Genomic DNA, 22,061 nt, shown 5'->3' with positions numbered 1-22,061 from the left:
GGAAGAGACGTGGCTCTCAGGAAAGGAAGATCAAGGCGTGATGAATGGACAGAAAACAAAAGGAGAACATTGTTGGGTCTCATTTCAGGCTCTTCTGAAAAAACAAATCACAAAGCCAAGGTAAGCAAGTTGGACAGATAACCCTGATAAACTGGGGAAATGAAGTGAGAATCAAAGGAAAGAGACAAAAATGAGAGTAATTCCAAGATAAGCATTGGAGCACACCTCATCTGTTTTCCCAAAAGATGATGGAAAGACACCAGGATGCCACACTCAAATCCCAGAACGGAGTCCAGAAGGCCCAAAAGATTCAGGGACAAGTCACCTCTGGTTAATTCATGCAGAAACTCTGTTTCCATCATCCTAGAGACAGACACTGACAGGCGTCCGCGTCTGACTCATCACAAAGTGTATGGAAGCAAAAGGGAACACGGTATCCAATAACCCAGGCAGGGCTTGCGCAAAGGGTGGGGGGTTCACAGGACAAGAGTGCCAGCCCCTCCCAGGGTCATGGGATCAGAGCCAGAAGGAGCGTGCGGAGCTGGGGCTATTATTGCACTTCACAGGTTGGAAAACGGAGTGCAGGTGAGGCAGGGGGCTTGTGCAGAGTCCCTGCCAGTCCCGCCCAGCCTGGGACCCCCGACCTCAGGACCCATCTCCTAAAGCTTACTCTGTTTCTGGGGACAGGAGCAAGGTTTGCCGGTTTGAAGGGGTTACCCACTCGCCCCATGATCGAAAAGGTGGACGAGAGAGGTCTGACCCTGGCTTCCGCCCTTCACCTCTCTCAGGCAAATCCTCTTCCAGAAGTGTTTCTCTTTCAATTTCCCCCAACTCTTCCTCTGATAACCAGTCTCTACTTTCCTGCCACCAGAAGCACCATTCTCCGGGCTGGCTCCGCCCTCCTCTCCCCTCTCTTCTGCCCACCCAGCCAGCTTTGGGCCCTGCTGTCATTAGCTGCCCCCTCACCCCTGGGCCCTGGGGGCACCAGCCTTGTCTCAGCTGGACACTCAGTGCTTGATGCTCGTGAAAGAAAGTGAAGTCCAAGGCCCCAGCAACAGAAACTTGAGGCCGCATCACCTGCACTCACACCGGAGTGCATCCGGAGGGGGAAGGGGGCAACTCAAACACCCTCTTTCTTCCCACCTGTGCCCAGAGGGAGATGGCTTTCCACCCAGGCATCGCGGGTCCCAAGGAGGTCTATGTGACCAAAAGGGGCTTGCATGCCTGCCCCACCCAACTAGCCCCTTGCCAGGCAATGCCCAGACTGACCCTTCCTGGGGCGGGGCCGCAGGCAGGACCTGAACCCCCAGGATCACCCACTACACTCTCGTCCTAATGGCTTGGCTCGGGAGGATTTTCCTAAACACAGTCTGAAATCCACAGATGGTCAGAGGGCTCAGGCCACAGAAACGGGAGTCGGCAGTGCCGTGGCTTCAGCCCAGAGCCTTCCCGCTCCGATGCCGTGTTGGCAGTTTTCCCATGCTGGCCATCTCCACCACCAAGAGCAGGACGCTCCTGCATTTCAACACTGCAGTTCCAATCCCTGTGTGCCGACGAGGCCGCGATGCGGACTCTGCAGCGCCGGGCTGGGGGATGGGTACCTGGGAACCCGCCTTTCCAGCGAGCTGGACGCGGGATGCTCACAGAGGGGACACACCGCATCACCAGTGGTATAAAGATCTGATGCACTGCGCGCTGCAGTCAGCACACACAAGGCGACGTCCCAGAGAAGCTGCCGTCCAGCCAGCATCAGCAGGTTTAGCTCCCTCACTGAAATGTGCTCTCACTCTGCATTTACAGGCTTTGCATGTCAACCAAAGCAGTGACACAACACAGAGCAGACCCTGATGTGCACATCCGTGCTGCCCCGTCCCTGCAGTAACCGAAGTCCCTGAAGGAACTCCGGCCACGCTCCCTGGTCCTCCGACCCCTGCCCTTCTCTGGGAGTTTCCTGCCCTGTCTCACTGGGCTAGGAGCCTCACCCAGGGCCCCCCGCACCCCACCAAGGGCCATGGACACCCCGACGGTGCAGTCGGTCCCCACGGTAAGCTCTAGGTGAGACCCAGACTCATCCTTCCCCAGAGCCTGGCTGGGCTGCGTGAGGAACAGCTCAGGGCACTGGTTTGAGCTGATGGGCAGGAGCAGCCAGTAGCTACTGCAGCCTGAAGGCAGCGGGCGCACCAGCTGCTCTCCATTCAGAGGATGCGGAGGACTCAGAAATCCACCGTCCTCACAGCCCAGGCCTGAAAACACCAGTCGCAGACCTTCTGGGCTTGGAGGAGCCGGACCTGGCTTCTGTATGGGGATGACTCTCCTCCAGACAGACCTCCTTTCCACACACAGCTGCCACCCATCACTCCCACGGCGCCTCCCCAGACGGAAGGCCCATTCTCTCCCCGGGAAAGCATTCAAGGAATGAGACTTGGGAGCTGGGAGGTGCTGGGGAATTTCTCCTGTAAGCACCGTTCTCCCCGAGACCTCGCCCCCAAGACGGCACTGACCTTGTGAGAACCCCGGCTGGGTCAGGGCAGAAGGGGAGAGAACAGGGGTGGGCGCGTCCAGGGGCAGTGAAGGCTTCAGAATCCTGTGAAGCCTTTTGAGGTCACGGGGTCCAGGGACCGCTTTGTGGTTCTACTCTGAGTTTTCTGGTGGGCGTGTTGGGGGTGATGGTTGTTACAAGGGTCAAGTGACTTCATGGGCTGAAAGCGCTATGTCAGCTGAAGATAACCTGTTTCCTGAGCTCTAGGTATTTCTAAAAAGCAGGTGACGGGGGTTACCGGCTCAGTGATAACAGGAAGTGGTGTGTGTGCAAAGACTTCAGCCTAGAGCCCCGCTGGGTCGTGCTGTGCAGAAGAACAGACTGGACTGGGGACACTGAGGCCGTCTGTGTATGGGGGGCTGTCTCCCTGCTTGGCTTTGGGACCTCTAGTGACCAGGAGCCAGGAAATCCCACAGCCTTTTCCATCGATGTCACACTTGCTGACTGGACGATGGGCACCCCTTGAAAGCAAGCTGAGCAATGTTACTCAAATGCGGGCCCTTATATAAGGGCCACCTCTGTGCTCATTAAATACTCAGATTCCTGGGCACAGTCCCAGATGAGCTTGTCAGCTGTGTTAAGGATGGAGCCTGAGAAGAGCCAAATTCTTTATTCTTAAATTCAAATTCTAAAGTTGTTATTTTTAATAAGCTCCTCAAGTGATTCTCATAAAAATTTAAGAAGCATAAGTACCAGAATATTATAAAAGCTGTGGAGTTGGGAAGAACTGGGTCACATTCCAATACTATGACCCAGAAGCTGTGTAGCTTTGGGCAAGTTGCTTAACCTCTCTGAACCTCTGTTTACTCATGTCAATTTAAGTATAAAGCAGAACCAGTGTTCTGGCAGGGTCAGAAATCCTTAAAGGCATTCATGGTCTTCATCCAAGCTATTCTAAGAGGCAGGAAAAACCATGACCCTTATCTTTTAGGGGAACCGTCTTCCACTGAGAGTACAAGGGAGGCCACTCACATGTGATGGAGGCTGAACGAGGCTAATGTCCTTCAACGCGGAGGCGGGTATCGGCCCCTACATCAGGACTCATGCAAACTAAACAGGAGGGCTAAGTTTTGGATGAAGGTCAAGACCATCTGCCTTCCTGAGGCGTGCAGCCTTGAGGCGGACTCTGCTACTAGACACAGCTCCAAGACAGGTCTGCAGCCAAGTGGCCCTCTTGGAGTGAGGAGTGTAAAAAGAGAAGAGGCAGCAGCATCCTGTACTGGCCCCGCCTGAGGGTCCAAAACTTGAGAGGTGCAGGGAGAGAAGGCGCAGGAGGAGCCCAGAGGAAGTACATTCCCAGGTACTACCCACGGGCAGGACCTCCAAGCTTCAGTCTTTCCATCTGGAAACCGCGCTTAGTTTTTAAAATACTAAACAGTTAACTACGGGATGGCACCCAGCTGGGTGCCCCGCTCACCGCACACATCAGTGGAGAGACCCCGCGGTTACTACCCCTGCCCTTTTATCCGGTCTGTGCCTGGCAAGTCAGAACTTGGTGGCAGTTTCACTCTGCTGTCCTACCCTAAGACCGCGCTTTCCATTCGCGTGTAGGTTGTTAAAGTTATTAAACAGCCTGGCCTGCGGGGTCTGGCCGAAGACTGAGGCTGCGATTTCAGGTCAGGGCGCCCAGGAACAGATTTCCCTCTTTTTGACTTATAAGGCAGGAGCGACTGGGGACGAGGACGCCCAGCGGCCGCTGGACTCCAGCCCTGGGATCACCCTGGCTCTGACGCGGCGTCTGAGTGACAAGCGGGGACAGGGAACCCCGGCGCGCCCAGAGTCTGGGGTTTCCCGGGCCCCTGGCCCCTCCAGGCGAGGCCCTCCGCGGAGTTGAGCGGCTCTCCGGGTCTCCCCGCCCCGCGCCACTCGCGCCGCGCCCAACGCCAAGTTCCCCGGAGCGCCCGGCCCCGCGCGGACCCCGCACCACCCTGCCCCGCCCGGCCGCCCCGCCCGCCGGGCTCACCTGCTGAAGACGAGGCACCCCAGGTGGTTGATCTCGTGGTCGGAGCGGTGGCGGCTGTAGTCCTCCCACAGGTCCTTGAAGGCCGTGACGGCCAGGATGAAGAGCACGGGCGCCAGCGCCAGGCCGGGCTGGAAGGCGTTCACCGCCGGCACGAAGTTGAGCAGCGCGATGAAGACGAAGTACACGTTGGCCAGGCGGTGGAACTGCTCGAACAGGTTTTTGGGCAGGAAGGACAGCAGAGTGTACTTGGTGGTCTTGAGCCGGTTGTCGGCCAGGTGCTGGGTGCCCGCGCACCGCCGCCGCGCGCCCTTGGCCACGCTGGTCCCGGGGTCCTCGGCGCCCGGGGGCGGCAGCAGGTTGGAGCGCACGGTGCGCGTCCTGCCCTCCCTGCGCCGCCGCCGCCGCCGCCGCCGCGCCCCCGGGGACCCGGGCTCCTCGGCCGCCGCCGGCTCCTGCTCCATGGCCGCGTGTCGCCGCGCCCGCCTCCTCCGCCGCTTGCGCCCGCCCGCGCCAGCCTCCTAGGTGATCATCGCGGGCGGCCCGGGCGCGGCGGCGCGGGCTCCCCGCCTGCGGGACGCACGGAGACGCGGTCAGTGGCCGCCCCGCCCAGCCCGGCCCGGCCCAGCCCGCCCGCCCGCCGTCGGGGCCCGGCGCGGCACAGAGCCCCCTTGTCCTCGAGCCCGTCCGGGCCTTTCCGCCGCCGCGGCTCCCGGTCCCGCCCCGCCCCGCCCCGCCCCGCGCTGGGCCGCGCCCCGGCTGGCCGGGACACCGCGGAGAGCGGGAAACAAAAAGTCAAGCTGAAAACTTTCGTTTCCCAGAAGCATCAGTTGGGTCCCAGCACACTGCCAACGCGTCCTGCCACCGGAGGAAAGAGGAAGCCGCAGGGTGTGGGAGAAAGGGCACCGCAGGCCCCTGGCGGCTGGCGGGCTCTTCCTGGGCTGGGCCTGTCCTGGAAAGGGTCTGGGGGACCCGGGTTAGGAGCCTCCCCTAGAAATCGACTAGAATCAAAATCCACAGGACCCATGGCATTCCAGTGCTCTGATTTTTAAATATTGTTTGGGTAGGAGATTTACTTCTGGGACCCCGAGAGGATTCTTCCCTACCCTGCCCAGCCTCCATCTACTTTAAGATTAACTTCTTGGGTGACCTAGACTTTTAACTTTCGAGATCATCGCTGCCTTTCCTTACTTCCCAAAATAGGATTTTTCCCCCTTTAATTGAAGGGAGGAATATTTCGCTGAGCAAAGGCAGGCTTTGGTCTGCTCTATTTCAGTCTCTTTTCCTCCTTGGTAAACCCTGAGAGCCAAAATATACCCAGTGTGCTCTAGTTCTAAAGTGGCCTCCGTGACCCAGACAGTGACAGGGCATTGAAGATGGTGGCTGGGAGGGGGAGAGGGTCCTGGGAGGGTGTTGCAGGAGTGGAGAAGCGTCTGCTGGGACAAAGGGTTCCCCTCAGGATTCATGGGGAATCAAGGAGAGGAGTGTGTGATGGAAAGGTGGGCAGTGGCTGGCCCTGGCAGAGGAATGGGGAGGTCCCACTTCTGGGATAAGACTTGTTCCCCAGATGTGCTACAGTGGGACAGTTCCCCCCACCCCCAGAATTACAGAGGTGAGGAGCAGGGATTTCTTGCCCAGGAGACCACAGAGTTGGAACACTTTCGTCTGGATTTGGGGAGCTGTTGGCCTTCTCCCCCTGCAGGCCAGCCCCTCTTTCTCTTCCTGCATTGAGACCTTCTGTCATGTCCCCAGGACGGCCTCAGCAGCCTCTGCTGGCCCTGAGTTCCTCCCTCAGGTGCCTGCTGACCAGTCCACCTCCCTGGCTTTGCTCAAATCACTGACCTCTTCCCCATGACCCTCTCTCAGGATGGTCTTCACCTCCCATACCTTGGCTTGTACCCCACCACACAGCCATGCCGGGGGCTCACATCTCTAAGGGAGCCTTCCCCCAGACCACAGTAGTTACTAGAATCCAGCTTAAGGAGGGGTGAGTGACAGGTCTTAAGAAAATGATCCATGTTGTATAAGAAGTCCCTTCCCCCACCATTCCCAGATCAGAGAAAACAGTTTTGACTAAAGTGCCAGCATTTTCAGGGAAAGAAATCAGGTCTCATAGTGGGACCAGTGGCATCCCAAACTGAGCACCAACAGCACAGGAATGACCACAGCTTCCTTGGTCTCCAGTCACTCTTCATCCACATTTCCTCCATCACCCAGCCCGGCTAGGCCCTGGGCCTGCTGGTTCCCTCCCTTTCCCCTCCCTACTCAATCCCCAGGGCTTTCCCAGAGCCTCAGGGTGGCTCTCCTGCCTCCCAGTTCCCTGGCTAGTGCCTGTCGCCAGGTGGCCAAGATGGTGACCTCCTTGACTACATGGCTTCATTTCCTTACCCCGGAGCTTACAGGCGCCCCTGCTGCTTAAAGTCAAAGGCTGATTTCTCGGGCAGAGGTCCCTTGAGGCCCTCAGGGAAACTGGCACCAGTTTGCGGATTTAACTCTGCCTCTCCTTCCTCCCTACAGGCCCCCGGGAGAGATTTCCTTGCCCTTCTCAGAACAGGCCCCACCTACATTCCACTCTAAGGTTCCAAGATTCTGTGAGTCACACTGCTCCTTAAGCCTGGAATCTTTCCCTACCTGCTTGTCACCAATCCAGACTCAGCATTTCTGCCAAGGCCTAGCCCATCTGGCCCCCGGGAAGGGTTCCACACTGTGTGACCCATTGGACCCGTGGAATGGCTTCGCTCTGACATGTACGCAGTGGCATGTAAACCTCTCAGACTGCTCCGCAGGAATTCGGGGCTCGGATGTCTTCTGTCAGCAAAACGCTCAGACTCTGGCCAGCCTGGGCCAGGAGGGGGCTCGGGCGGACTCTCGAGCTGGCCATCTGGATCACCGGGCTCTAAGGAGGCCCTGCTGCTGGTCCGCGGGCAAGTCCTATTAATTGCCCTCACTTGGCAAACTCGTATCCATCACCTGTGGTTGGCCTGGCGCGGTTCTAGCCCCTGGGGCCCAGGGGAAATGGTCTCATGGATCTAACATTCTAGGAGAACAGGCAGTGTGACACTGTGATCTGGGATAAGAAATACACACTTGGTCTTGGTCTGCATTTCTGGCACGGAGCTCCCAAATCTCTTGGAAGTTCCTAAGGGATGAGAACTCTAAGTATGTCTAGATGTTCATAACAAACCCCTTTCAACCACACCTGGGTTTCTGTTCATGAAGTGGCTTTTAGGAAGCCCCTGAGGTTGGCTGCTAGTTGCCAGGGAACCATCCCTGTGATTAGAAGGTTAGAACTTTCATCCCTAACCGCTGACCTCTGGGGAGGGGAGGGAGCCTGGAGGCTGAATCAGTCAACAATCACCAAAGATTTCACTCCTGGCTGTGTAGTGAAGCCTCCATAAAAACCCAAAGGACTGGGAGAGACTCCAGGGAGATGAACCCACTTCCAGGGGGCATGGAGATTCTGGGAGAGCCGTGGGCTGGGAGAAGGCATGGAGGCTGCGTGCTTTCCCCACCCTTCGCCCTGAGCATGTCTTCCATCTGGCTGTTCCTGACATATATATATGTTTAAATAATAAACTGGTAATTTAGTAAATTAAATGTTTTCCTGAGTTCTGTGAGCGACTTTAGCAAATCAATTGAACTCTAGGAGGAGGTCTTTGGGACCTCCAATCTATAGCCAGACTCTATAGCCACTTGTCAGAAGCACAGCTGGCAAACCTGAACTTGGGATTGGTGCCTGAAATGGGAACCGTCTTGGGAGACTGAGCCCTTATCCTGTGGGGCCTGACACCATCTTCTAAGCATAGTTTCAGAAGTGCGTTGAATTGTAGGACAGCCAGCTAGTGTCATAGAGTTGCTGGATGGTGTGGGGAAAATCCCCTACGCACACACACATGCACACGCACATGCACATGCACACGCACACACACATTGGAATCGGTGTCCCATAACACAGGCAGCAGCTAGACAAGACACTCTGGGAATACCACCAAGGCCCCGCCCTCAGGAACCCCATGTTCTCCTGGGGGAATGCGGACCAGGAGGGCACAGGAAATGCAGGGGCACAGGGCCCCGCCGGCAGGGGGGTGCTTGGCTTCCTGCAGCTGGGCAGTCGGAGCGGGCGTTCCCCAGGCAGCCCGGAGCAGAAGCCTGAGGACACAAGTGCATAGGTGGTGGTGCCACCTGGTGCCGGCCAAGGACCTGCGACCCCCACACTTCCAGCCCTTCCTGCCTGCTCCGCTTCAGAAGGTAAAGTATTTTCTCTCCTGACGTGTGTTTGCCTTAGCAGAACCAGGGCCCCGGCAGGCACCACTTCGCATCGCACAGATGTCTAGGGGCACAAACACCAAGTGCAGGAGAGGTTGGGGTTCCAGGCCCAGCCAGATGGGACTGGGGACCCGGAATGGGCTCCTGGAGGGCCTAGAGGACCGCGGTGAGCATTTTAGCTTTTAGCTGAGTGAGAAGAGGAGCCTTGAGGAGTTTGGGTGGAAGAATCATGTGACTGGACTCAAGTCTTCAAGGATCATCGGCTGCCACGTGGATGAAACAGCAGATAGGCCGTAAGAGGCCATTGCAGTGACCCTGGAGAGGGGACAGTGGCTCAGGCCCTGGTGGCTCTGGTGGAGGCTAGAATGTGGCCACTCAGGAGGGATCTGCTGGTGGCCTGGGTGTCAGGTAGGAAAGGGCTCCAAGCGGCCCTGCTGATGCTCCTTGGGCAAGTCCTTTTAATTGTTCTCACTTGGCAAATACGTATTCATCACCTGGGGTGAGCCTGGCATGGTTCTAGGCACTGGGACTACAGGGGGAAATGGTCTCATGGATCTAACGAGGGGGTTGGGGATGCACAGCTGGAAACTTGGGATGCTGAGGCCGGAAAGCAGTGGGAGGGGAGGGGCAGGCCTGCAGGTGGTCACTAGGCCCGGGAGCAGAGATGCAGGAGACAGAGGTGCACTCGTCCCAGCTCAGCAGGGAGGCTGGAGATGGCAGACTGGGGTCACAGAGCAGGTCTGGATGGAAGATAGCATGACTGGGAGTGGGAGGAGGGCAGAGGGAACTGCGTGCAGGGCTTCACCTGCCTTTGGGAGGGACTGGCCTCTCTGGATTTGCTCCAAGGGCAATGGGAAGCCACGGATTGCCCCAAGCAGAGGCAAGAGATGCATGGATCTGATGGAAGATGGCTTTGGAGCCCAGTGGGCGCAAGCAAGGCAGTGAGTTAATGAGGAGCTGGCTTAGACCCAGGCAATGGACAGAGTAGGAAAGATGGACGCATGTCTTCCACGTAGAGTCAGTTGGTTGGCCAACAGGTTGGATGCTTGGATGAGAAAAGGAGGTGAATCAAGAATAACACAGGAGAGTTTAGTTAATGAGATGGAGATGAAGGGGAGCAGATTATGCCACCCTAAAATACGCCACTTTGGCACATTCATTATTTTGAATTAAAGTTCGTTGAGAAACAGCCAGTGCAAGAAAGACACTCTGGCCCTCCTTTGTCCCTCTGAAATCAAGAAGTAAATCTCCCATGTGAAGGTCCCGTCCCTGTACCAGGAGGGTAGAGGCATCCTCATCACTAGAAACAGGGAGCCTAGGACCAAGAAGGCTGTATGTATATACAAACCTCGTTACTCCTCCACCATTTATTCCCAGAGCCCAAAGCCCTCTGTCTTATCAGTTCTTCCCAAATGTATCTTCATCTAAAATGTCTAAGAGCTGCCTGCTTTGGTCACTTCTTTGAGTCTCATTTTTTTATAGGACTCCCGTACATACAACATTAAGTTTGTTTTCCCCCTATTAACTGGTCTAATGTCAATGTGATGATTAGAGCAGCTACAGAACCTAGAAGGGAGAAGGAAAGGTTTCTCCTCCCCTACAGGGAAGGACAGGTTTGGAGAAGAAAATGCAAAGCTGGCATAAGCCATGTTGAGTTTGAGATGCCTGTTGGACATCAAACAGATGCCAAGTAGGCAGTGGGATGAAGTCTCGACATTACAGGAGACGCCAGCACCAGAGATACAGAGAGACCTGTGACTTAGAGCTATGTGATGAGAAGATAGAATTGTTAGAGCAGGCAGATAGCTAGATATGAGCAGAGAAAGGGGGACACAAGCCAGGAATTGGGCAGGAAGGAGGGGCACAGACCAAATACAGGAAACCACACATCACATAAGCACCAGGTGTCCCTGGGCAGAGAGAGAAAAGCAGGAACCTTTGGGCTGATAAGTGGTCACACCTTTTGGGGTGATGAGTGGCCAAGAAACTGACAAAGAAAGGTGAGAAAAGGCAGGAATTTCCAGTGTCCGAATGTAACTTTTGCTCATTATGCCCTCATTTCAATAAAATTAGCCTTGCAGATTAGAAGTACCCATCATGCACCGATGCATGACACTTCCGATCCAGATTAAATAAGGATAAAAGTACCTCCTCCCTTTGGGAAGGTGGAGCTGGGATGATAATCAGGGAATGTGACCTCAAACCCTTCCCTCCTCAATGAACATTCCACTCATTCATTTTTACACCCATGTAACCAACTTGCCAAAGAAACTCAGGGCAGCCGCTCACCTGAGCCTGCCCGCTCTCCCCTTGAGAGTGTATGATCCATCCTTTAATAAGTCCTCACTTTACTTTTTTAATCACTACATCCTGTCTCTAAGTTCTTTCTGGGACGGGACAAAAACCTGGAACAGTGGTTACATCCACCGGTAACAGTACCTACAGACAGAGTCTAGAGTGAATACACAGAGGAGACCCTGGTGCCATGTTTCCACTGCAAAAGGTAGGGAACTGGACAAGGCAGTCCTGAAAACTGCATCCAGCTTTCATGTAGAGAGACTCAGCCCCTTTGCTGGTGTGATGCTTTCTTATGGAATAAGTAAGAATCACATTCTCAACATTTTAAACTGACATCATTTGTTTAATATTTATTCTTGTGATTGCCCCTAATTAAAAAAAATTTTTTTTGGCAAGGGGGTGGTAATGTATGTATGTTTTTTTCATGGAAGTGTGGGGATTGAACCGAGGACCTCATGCATGCTAAGCGGTAGCTCCACCACTGAGTTATACCCACCCCCGATTACCCCTAATTTTTTTTTTTGTTGTTGAAGCTACAATGGCCCATAACTTTTTTTTAAAGGCAGAAGAGATTCTGGAACTTGTAATGTATAAAATTAGGCACAGATACTGGCCATTAATTAATAAAGCTTAACATGCATTTTAAAGTCATCAAAGCACAGAGCTGTGGAATATTAGGTTAGGCTACTTGGCTGAAGATCTGTGATAATGTCCCAAATCCCAGAAACGCCGCATTCCCAAGACTCAAGAAAAGGTTTCTATGCTTGCTTGAGCACAATTGTGCACCTTTTCTCCAAACTGAATTCCTTTTGCAAAGACAGATTTTTTTTTTTAAAGATAAATGTATAGCTGTGCTTGGAAACTGGGGAAAGTGTCTTTGGAAGCTAGAAAAGGATACTGGAGACATAAAACAGGTGAAGGTGGGTTGATGAGGAAGTGTAATAAATCCAAGAGAGTGCATTACACAGTTCAGTAGGCAAGGACACTTTAAGAAAAACTGTTTCCCAAACACATCTCTGGGAATACCCCAAAATCTGAGCGAGCGCTTCTGGGGCATCCGGGAAGCAATGAGGTCCATCACTCCTAGAAAATGTAATGAGTCAACAAAAGGATCTTGGTTTTAGAATAAGATGAAACACCTAACAGAAAGCAATTAAAAATCAGCTCGGGATATATGCAAATAATCATAACAAAATCCTATATTAGCAGCAGGAAGGTTTGACCTTTGTGGAGCAGGTAACAGCTGCCTGGCATGTGCCGTATCTTCATCCTCCTGCTCTGAGGCAGACTTTTTATCCCACTGTTACAGACGGGGATCATGTGAACACATGGCTGGTCCACTTAATATTTGACCAAAGGGGATAAAAGAAGATCTGAATAAAAGATGAAACAGGCCATGTCCCTGGGTGGGCCTCTCAAATTAACCTGTAGATTTTGTGCATTTCCCAGACTAATTCCAGCTTGATTTATGTTTTTCGTTTCACCTTGACAAGTTGAATATAAGTAATTAGAAAACGAATGAGGGTAAATATGAAAAAAAAACTGGAGATAAATGAATAACTGTTTACACTGACAAAAATAAAGAAGGCAAACAATACTTAAGAACTCTGAGGCTGTGTACTAGAAGGAACTCTAAAATATCGCCTGTGGAAGTGTGAATTGGGGCAACCACTTTAGTTTGCGATTTGGTGTTTCATCTGAAAGTTGAACATTCAAAGTCCTGCATCTCAACGCCTCCTTCTCTAAGAATGAGCCCAGAGGAACTTTGCCCATGAACACTTCATTTGTAAATGGTGTTTGTTCACAGTCAGAATGACTTGTTCCACAACTGACCGTGTACAGTAATACGGTCACAAGGTGAAGAACACGTACGACTTTGAAAATGAATGAAATGCAGCTTCGTGCAACAAAGTGGAGACATCTTGGAGACCTAATATTTGGTGAAAAAGTAAGTCCCAGAGGACTATATATAGAACAATACTGTTTTTAGCGGGCACAAATACTAGTAATAATGAGTGAAATATTGTTCAGCACACTTTTATATGGGACAAAGCAACTTATTAGAAAACTAAACAAGTGCTTACCATGCAATACAGCAATTGCCCTCTTGGGCATTTATGCCAAATAAATTAAAACTTACATTCACACAAATCTGTACACAAAATTTCATAGCAGCAACCTTATTCTGAATAGCTAGAAACTGGAAACAAACCAAGTGTCTGTAACAAGTGAGTGGATAAACAAACTATGGTACATTTCACATCATGCAATTAACTGCTCGGCAATAAAAAGAAATGAGCTATTGATGCACACAACTGTTTGGATGGATCTCAAGGGAATTATGCTTAGTTGGGGAAAAAAAAAGCCAATCTCAAAAGATTACACACTATATGATTCCATTCCGTTTTTGAGATGATAAAATTCTAGAGGTGGAAAGCCAGTGTGGTTGTCAGTGGTTTGGGAGGAGTGGGGAAGGGAAGTGGCTGTGACTGTAAAAGTGCATCACTAGGGGTCCTTGTGACGGAGCTGTTCTGCATCTTGACTGTAGCAGTGATGATAAGAATCAACACATGCATCAAAACTGCACAGGAGCTAAATGCACACATACACACACACGAATGCATGTAAAACATGAGTGCGTGGTAAAATTTGAATAGTTAATGAATTGCATTAATGCTAATGTTCCAGCTGTGATATTGTGTTATACAAGGTGTTAACATCAAAGAAAATTCAATGAAGAGAATAGTGGATCTCCCTGTATTATTTCCTACAATTGCATACAAATCTACAGTTATCTCAAAAGTTTTTTTGAAAATGCAGACATTAAAAAAAAGGGTGGGGGGTGAAAAGCTAAACAGCAAAGGGAGGCAGGGGCTGTGATGAGGACCTGGGACACACTAGTAGCTGCAAGATACTGGGAATATACTGTTTCCTGTGCTACATCCAGGGGCCCCAGCAAACCCCACCTCATGGTGTTCATGCCTTGAAGAGAGACGGCTGTGTAAGCAAGGGGATCCTGAGAACAAGAGAGTGTGTGATTCCAGGCTTGGTCGTGAGACATTGGCCTTTCTGCCTCCCTTCTCTTGGCTCACTCATTCTGGGAAAAGTCAGCTGATGTGCTGGAGGGCACTCAGGCAGCCAGATGGGAAAGCCACGTGGCAAGGAGCTGAGGTCTTCCGCCAAATGCCAGGAAAGTGTGTCCTCCAGCCCCAACCAAACATTCAGGTGATTGTAGCATTGACCAGCATCTCAATGCATCTTGGGGGTCCTGAAAGCCCTTACTGTGTGCTGCACACAGTTATAACCATCAAGATTACAACGACACCTAGTTCATGCTTCTTAGAGTGTGTTCTGGACCAGATGGTTCACTGCTAATTAAATAAAACCTTCTCAGTGAAGGAAGCAGTGTGTTGACATCACATTCCATTCCCAATATTGTAGCAGGCAAGCAAGAAACAGTGGTGGATATGCCACCTGACGAACGCTAGAATAGGGCTTTGTCTCTGTCCTCTGAAGCCCACATGGAGTGAGGAGACAAACACGTATTGTGACCGTGTTTCATTGCCATCCAGCCACATTCAAATGCCACAGCTGAAGGTTTTCTTCCACACCCACTGCTGCCCCTGTAGGTATCAAATCCTCACCTCTGTGTGGGAAGGACACAGACGTGCCCTGTGCCCCTGGACAGTGTTTTGCTGTTTGCCTTGATGTATAGGCTTGCTGTCTACAGATGCGAGCAGGAATCTGCCAGCAGAGAGTTTTTCCCCACGTCCAGCTACCAGGTTGATCCTGCTCAGAGCTGTGCTGGTGGGTATTCTTTCCTGTTCCCAGGGGCACAGGGAAAGTCTATGTCCTTCCAAAACAGAGGTGAGGTTTTTGACACCTGCGGGGGCAACAGCAGGTGTGGAAGAAAAAACTTCAGCCATGGTATTTAAACATTTAATGAAAATTTTACTGGATGAGCTTAACAGTAGATTGAAGATGGCAGAAGTGTACTCAGTACATATTGAGACAAGTAAGTATAAATTATCCCAATCTGAATAACAGAAAAATATATTTTAAAAGTAAGCACACAGCCATTAATGTTTAGGACGATATTCAGTGGTCTAATACACATATAACTAGAGTTCCAGAAAGTGAAGAGAATAGGGCAGAAAAATCTATTTTGAGAAAATGGCCAGATATTCCCCAAATTTGATAAAAACATAAGCTTTCATAAACTTACAAGATGCTCAGAAAACTGCAGGCAGGATAACTAAAAGAAAAATGTAACTAGGGAATCAGAGTTAAACTGCTGAAAATCAAGAGAAAACCTTGAAAATCTTGAAAGCAGCCAGAGAAAAACAGACACATTACAAAGAGAGGAATGATATGAAAGATAGATACTTCTCATCAGAAAAATGGAAATCGGTGGATAAAGCAATATCTTTAAAGCATTGAAAGGAAAAAAAATCAATTCAGAATTCTATATCCAGAATGAAGATGAAGTAAAGACAGTTTAAGATAAACAAAAGCTGAAAGAATTCAACACTGGCTGAACCAAATCAGAAGAGAAGCTCAAAGGATTTTTTTTTTAAACCCTGAACGGAAATGAACCAGATGGAAATCCAGACCAGCAGAAAGCACAAATGAACTTATTTACAAAACAGAAACAGACTCACAGACATAGAAAATAAACTTATGGTTACTGGGAGAGATGGGAAGGGGATGGGAAAGGATAAATTAGGAGTTCAAGATTTTCCAATACTAACCACTATTTATAAAATTAGCAGCAAGTCTGTAATGTATAGTGCTAGGAACTGTATTCAGTATCTCGTAGTAACCTATAATGAGGGCAAGTATGAAAAGGAATATATGTATGTATATGTATGACTGAGACATTATGCTGCACACCAGAAATCGACACAACATTGTAAGTTGCTTTGTCCCATATAAAAAAAATGAATACTGGATATAGTAAATGTAAAAGTGTTTTTTCTTAATCTTCAAAAATTTTTAATCTTTTTTTTAAACTTTATTACATTGGTGGGGGAGGTAATTAGGTTTATTTATTTATTTATGTTTAATGGAGGTACTGGGGATTGAACCCAGGACCTCATGCATGCTAAGCATACAGTCTACCACTGAGCTATGCCTTCCCCCAGTAAGTGTAAAATGTTAAAAACTCTATATTACTCTTCATTTCTTAGTATCTTTAAAAGGCAAATAATTATTTAAGCAAACATTATACAAATTTATTTTGAGGTTTATAACTTCAGCAAATTTAAAATATATGACAATAGCACAACAAACAGAAGTTAAATGGAATTACATTATTGCTACAACCCCCAGGGGTAAAGAGGAAACATTACTAATAAGACTATGCCAATATAGTCGACAGATTAGACGAAGGGAGTAATTTCCTTGAAAACCAGTTTACCAAAAGCAATATAAGAAATCTGAGTATCTCTATACCAATTAAATGTATTAAGTTCATAATCAAAACCCTTCCCATAAAGGAAACTCCATGCCCACGTGGCACAACCACACACACACTCGAAGGTTAACACCAAGAGGAATGACGGCATGAAATGCTGGTGAGGATGTGGAGCAGCTGGAACTCTCCACCATTGCTGGTGGGAGTGTAAACCTGGGGCAACCACTTTGGAAAAGGACTCAGTATTTTTTCATTTCTTTAAACATCCATGATCAGCAACTCTAGTCCTAGGTATTGACTCTAGAGAAATGAGAATATATGCCCACAAGAAGATGTGTTCACTGCACCTTTATTCAAAATAGCTAAAAGCTGAAAAACACCTCAAAGTATTTCCACACAGTGGAATGCCGTCCAACCTCTGCCCCCTGGCCTTCGTCTCTGGGGTCCTTTATACTTCACCTTCTCAGTTTGGCTCTGCATCTTTGTTCTGCTTTATCGGTGTGCTTGGCACCTGCCTCTCCAGCCTTATGGTTCCTGGTCACAGGGAGTGCACAGCCTGCTGCTGACCTCGCTGGATGCCTTGCCAGGGGGCAAACTCTGGCAGTGATGCAAGTACTCACTTGAGTGCTGCTGCATGTGCAATACATTAGGTTCTTCTTAAAACCTTGTACATTTGTGAACATTGCCATTGGGTCCTGTGAGTCTTCTCAGCAATTAAACTCTGCTTAAACTCTCACCGTCAGTGCCCTAATTAAAGCAACCTTGCCAAGGACGACTCAATACACTGACACTCAGGTCAGGCTTTTTTTGGAAAAAAAAAAAAAAAGAAATGCTATTAACTAGTTTACAGAATAGTGAGTTGGTTCTACAGCGTCCTCCTATGATGGCCAACCTGGATATTTTTGTTTTGTGTCCTAATAAATCCATGGATGTCAACGTATGTGATGTCTTTCAACCACTGCAATAGCATTTTTGGTGCTCTGTTGGTCCTATTATTGGTCAGCGAGGGTCCTTCAGGCTGGTTGCTGGGTCTTTTTGCTACAACTCCAGTTGTGTTTGACAGCCTCCCTCATCTCTGGCTAACACAATGTTCCAGACTCATCTTCTACTTGCCCTGCCTTAGCCCTGGAATAAACCATTTCTCCAAGGAGCCCTGATGGTAGAGTGTGGGAAATGGTACTTAGAAACCGCAGTTCGTATGACGGGGTGTTCGTTGCTGCTGCAGTGGTCACTGCATTTCCTTCCTTAATATGCAGCTATGAAAATGTCTTTCCTAGTTTCACTGGGAATGAAAAAATAAGAAAAATGGCTCTTGACATATGATCAAAGACACTGAGCAACACATATAAATTAAAAAAGCAACTCTTACAAACATCAGAAAGTTTGTTAGTTTTTATTCTAAGTAAATTTTGAATGTGCAAAAGAGGCATTTAAAATTAAGGCATACAGGAGGGATGGGGGTGGGAAGGGATAAACTGGGAGTTCGAGATTTGCCGATACTGACTGGTATATATAAAATAGATAAACAAATTTATACTGCACAGCACAGGTAACTATATTCAGTTTCTTGTAGTAGCTCTTGGTGAAAAAGAATATGAAAATGAATATATGTATATCCATGTATGACATTGTGCTGTACACCAGAAATTGACACATTATACCTCAATAAATTAAATTAAATTAAATTAAGGCATGGAGCTTCTTCCAGAAAGACTAATAAATACACAACATGTAGTGTACATCTTTGTATTTTAAGAGTTGAAAAAGAGAAACTTCGAGAAGGGAGGAGGGTGTAGCTCAAGTGGTACAGCACATGCTTAGCATGCACAGGGTCCTAGGTTCAATCCCCAGTGCCTCCTCTAAAAAATAAAGTAAACCTAATTACCTCCCCGCCTAAAAAAATAAACAAACAAATAAATACATTTAAAAAAAAGAACCATCAAGAACATGAAACAAGTAATAACTCAGAGAGGAAGGGCTGGCAATCCCTTTCTCCAATGGCCTATGTGCGCTCTGTAGACAAATCCTGTAGGTTCCAACCTCAGAACAGACCCTGGCCCATCCCTTCCCACTGGCATCACCTCTGCTCCTACAGTCCTCACCCAAGCTGCCCTCTTTGCCCCAAGGCACTGCCCTAGCCTCCTGCCTCCACCTGGCCCAGAAGCCAGCACTCTGATCTATTTCCTGCACAATCGCCAGAGTGATCTTTTTGTTTATTTTTTGGTTTTCTAATTTGGGGGGGGGTAATTAGGTTTATTTATTTAATTACTTACTTACTTACTTATTTTTTCCCCTACTCGTCCTCCGTGAATCTCTTTTACTTTTTTTTCATCTATTTTTTTGACCTATAGTTGATTTACAATAATGTTGCATTAGTTTCTGGTACACAGCAAAGTGATTCAGTTACACCATATATATATTCTTCTCCAGATTCTTTTCATTTTTTTTAATTGAAGTACAATCGGTTACAATGTGTCGAATTCTGCTGTACAGCACAATGTTTGTCATGCATAGACCTATATATTTTTGGTTTCATATTCTTTTTCATTATAGATTATTACAAGATAATGAATATAGTTCCCTGTGCTATACAGAAGCAACTTGTTTTTTTATCTGTTTTATATATAGTAGTTAGTATTTGCACATCTCAAACTCCCAATTTATCCCTTCCCACCCTCTTTCCCCTGGGTAACCATAAGTTTGTTTACTATGTGAGTCTGTTTCTGTTTTGTGAATAAGTTCATTAGTGTCTTTTTTTTTTTTTTGAGATTCCACATATGTGATACCACATGGAATTTTTTTCTCTTTCTAGCTTACTTCACTTAGAATGAAGATCTCCAGATCCACCCATTCATCCAATATTTACTTATTTATTTAATCATGTCTTGGGGATGGAACCCAGGACCTCGTGCATGATAATAAGTATGCACTCTGCCACTGAGCTATACCCTCCACCCTCAGAGTGCTCTTTGTGTATCAGATGAAGTTGCTCCTTTATTCCAAACCCTCTGTTGATTTCACAAAGTCCTTTCCACGGTGAAGAAAACCCAGAGAGCCTGTCTTTGGTCGTCCCCACGGCCCTGCGCTGTACCGCTCCCCCTTGCTCTCACCTGTATCAGCAGTGCTGACCTCCTGGCTGTGAACACGCTGTCCACACGCTGAGCCTGCTCTCCATCAGCTCCCAGGGTGTGCTGTCCCCCTTGCCTGGACGACCTTCGCCAGATCTCCACCTGCCTGCTCCCGCAGGAAATTCACCTTTCCCTACTCTGTCTCCTGAATCACTTCCCTGGACTGGCCTCAGAGCCCTCTTTGCCACCTGACGTTATGGTCTCCTTGCCGATTCTGTTTCTTTGTTTGCCCTTCCAACACCGCCTCCAACTTATCTGAATATCAAGTCCCTGAAAACAGGAAGATAGAATCTCGGTTTGCTTGTTCACTCCTGTAGCTCCGGTACCCAGAACAATGTCTGGCACACAGCATGCTGTCAATAAATACTTGAAGAATGAATAAGTGAGGTAGTTGGAAAAGGACATAAGAAACATAAGAGGCTGATAAACACACATGTCTGTCTGCAGACACACACGCCTACACACATCAGCATTATCTTTATCGTCATGTTATTTATGAATTTGAGACAAAGGGCAACAGAGGACTGAGAGACAGCAGAGCAAACACAGATGCAACATAAGACCGAATGAAAGAGAGAACGGCTTGGGTAGGAAGAAGCCAATGAGAGAGAGACTGAAAGGGGTTCCCTCTGCCCCATGCCCTTGGCCATGCCCTGTGCACCTCTCCCCGCTCCTCCCTGTCTGGACTCTGGCATCTTTGTCAAGTCTAGGGTGGAAGGTGCAAGAAAAATGACTGTTGTCATGAGCTTCCTTAAGGTCTCCCTCAGCTGGTTTTCTGTGCCATAAAAGTCTGTTTTGAGAATACAAATGTTAAGTCATTGCTACTCAAGACAGGACTTTCCAGGTTGCTGCTGAAATGGGACAAGGAGCATAAGACAAGACATGTTGGTTAATATCCATGTACTACCTCACCATGCACATATTAGCACATAAATGGTTTGCTCTTCTCCATCCATCAGGAAAGGCAGAGCACATGGTGTGGCAGGCATCAGGTGGGGCAGGGCAGAGAAACATGGGGCAATGGGACGAGACCAGTGAGAAGGGAAGTTCAATGCACCAGCCAAGTTCACCCATGCCCCTTTTCCCAGGCCCCTGTTCCATTCCCCTCCCACTCAAAGTCTTGCCCAATTGCTGTCTTCCGTGTGCCAATGAAATATACTGCAAGTGAAGAGAAAAGTCAGAACTTCGTTGGACTTACACTTATTTTGTAGTTTTGAAACTTACTATTATATCACTGGGAAGAGACATCTTAAGGGTTTGGTGTTTGATCCTGACAAAAGGACTTACTAGGGTCTGGCTCTCGCTATAAGGATAGAGTTCTTTCTCTCTCTCTCTTTTTTTTTTAAATATATTTTTATTGAAGTATAGTCAGTTTACAATGTTGTGTCAGTTTCTGGTGTACAGCACAATGCTTCAGTCATATAGGAATATACATATATTCATTTTCACATTCTTTTTATCCATAAGTTCCTACAAGATATTGTATATAGTCCCCTGTGCTATGCGCGTTCTTTCTGATGTAAATGGCAGCCATGTGATTTATCTTGTGTTTGCACATCACGTGACCCTGGGACTGTGATATGGGAGCTCTTCTCTGCAGGACCTGCAGATCCGTCTCACCTCCTGCGGGAGCTCTGTTTTGTTCTCTGGCGCCATCTTCCCCAGTCTTGACTGTTTACTTATTCATGAGCATGTATAAGTCGTCTGTAACAGTTTCCTATTGTAAGCGGTGTCACCATACAGCACACAAACACCTTTATTCACAAGCTGAAGAATTTGCACATGTTAGATTCCTAGTGATCCAGGAAAAATGAATGTGGGGTGAGAGGAGGGCCATGTCCCAGGTCTGGACTGAGTCCTGGGATGTGCCCTGCCCAGTGGTCCCTGGCTTCACACAGGAAGTGATTCAAGAGCAAGCCACAGTTGAGTAGAGGTAGTTTATTTAGAGAGATACATACTTCATGCAGTGTAGGCTGTCTCTGAAGGCGAGAGAAGGGCCACGAGGTGTGGGGGTTGGGTGCTCAGGTTAAATTAAAAGTAGACACACCTCCATAGACAGAGTGCAGGACATCTCATTCAAAAGGGAGGAGTGGCCATGAGACAAGGTGATGCCAGTTTTTATAGACTTGGTAGTTTCACATGCCAACAAGTGGGAGGACCATTCCAACTACCCTGGAGAAGGGGCTGGGAGTCCCAGGAACTGGGCCCCTACTCACTCTCTGACCTTTTATGCTCAGCCTCGAAGCCGTCATGGCACCTGTGGGAGTGTCATTCACCATGCTAATATATTACAATGAGCTTATAATGAAGTTCAAGGTCTACTAGAAGTCAAATCTCCTGCCATCTTGAGCCTCAGGGTCTACTGGGGTTGAAACTTCCACCATTTTGGTGTTAATTGCTATGTCATTCCTTGAATGGCTGTGCCCTGCCCCCTTCCCTCCTGTCTCACTAGGA

General features: G+C 48.8%; 1 protein-coding gene and 1 long non-coding RNA gene across 4 annotated transcripts in view; both read right to left on the bottom strand.

Annotated features, from left to right (window-relative positions):
- ATP10A (ATPase phospholipid transporting 10A (putative)) overlaps positions 1-5,113 on the bottom strand; it is a 160,946-nt gene extending 155,833 nt beyond the window's left edge. For all 3 annotated transcript variants that reach the window (XM_072950642.1, XM_072950643.1, XM_072950644.1), the window contains exon 1: positions 4,503-5,113. In XM_072950642.1, coding sequence (XP_072806743.1) covers positions 4,503-4,963 — 461 coding nt within the window. In that variant the 5' untranslated portion in view covers positions 4,964-5,113. The remainder of the gene's footprint in view (positions 1-4,502) is intronic.
- Positions 5,114-16,051: 10,938 nt separating this feature from the next.
- On the bottom strand, positions 16,052-19,874 carry LOC140689816 (uncharacterized). The gene is made up of 2 exons (XR_012064937.1): positions 19,590-19,874; positions 16,052-17,761 (listed from the first exon to the last, which is right to left on the bottom strand). It is a non-coding gene; the product is annotated as an uncharacterized lncRNA (long non-coding RNA).
- Between the last annotated feature and the right edge of the window lie 2,187 nt (positions 19,875-22,061).

The sequence above is a fragment of the Vicugna pacos genome, chromosome 27, assembly GCF_048564905.1.
Source record: "Vicugna pacos chromosome 27, VicPac4, whole genome shotgun sequence".
Classification (NCBI taxonomy): Eukaryota; Metazoa; Chordata; class Mammalia; order Artiodactyla; family Camelidae; genus Vicugna; species Vicugna pacos.
This window is presented reverse-complemented; position numbering and strand designations above follow the sequence as displayed.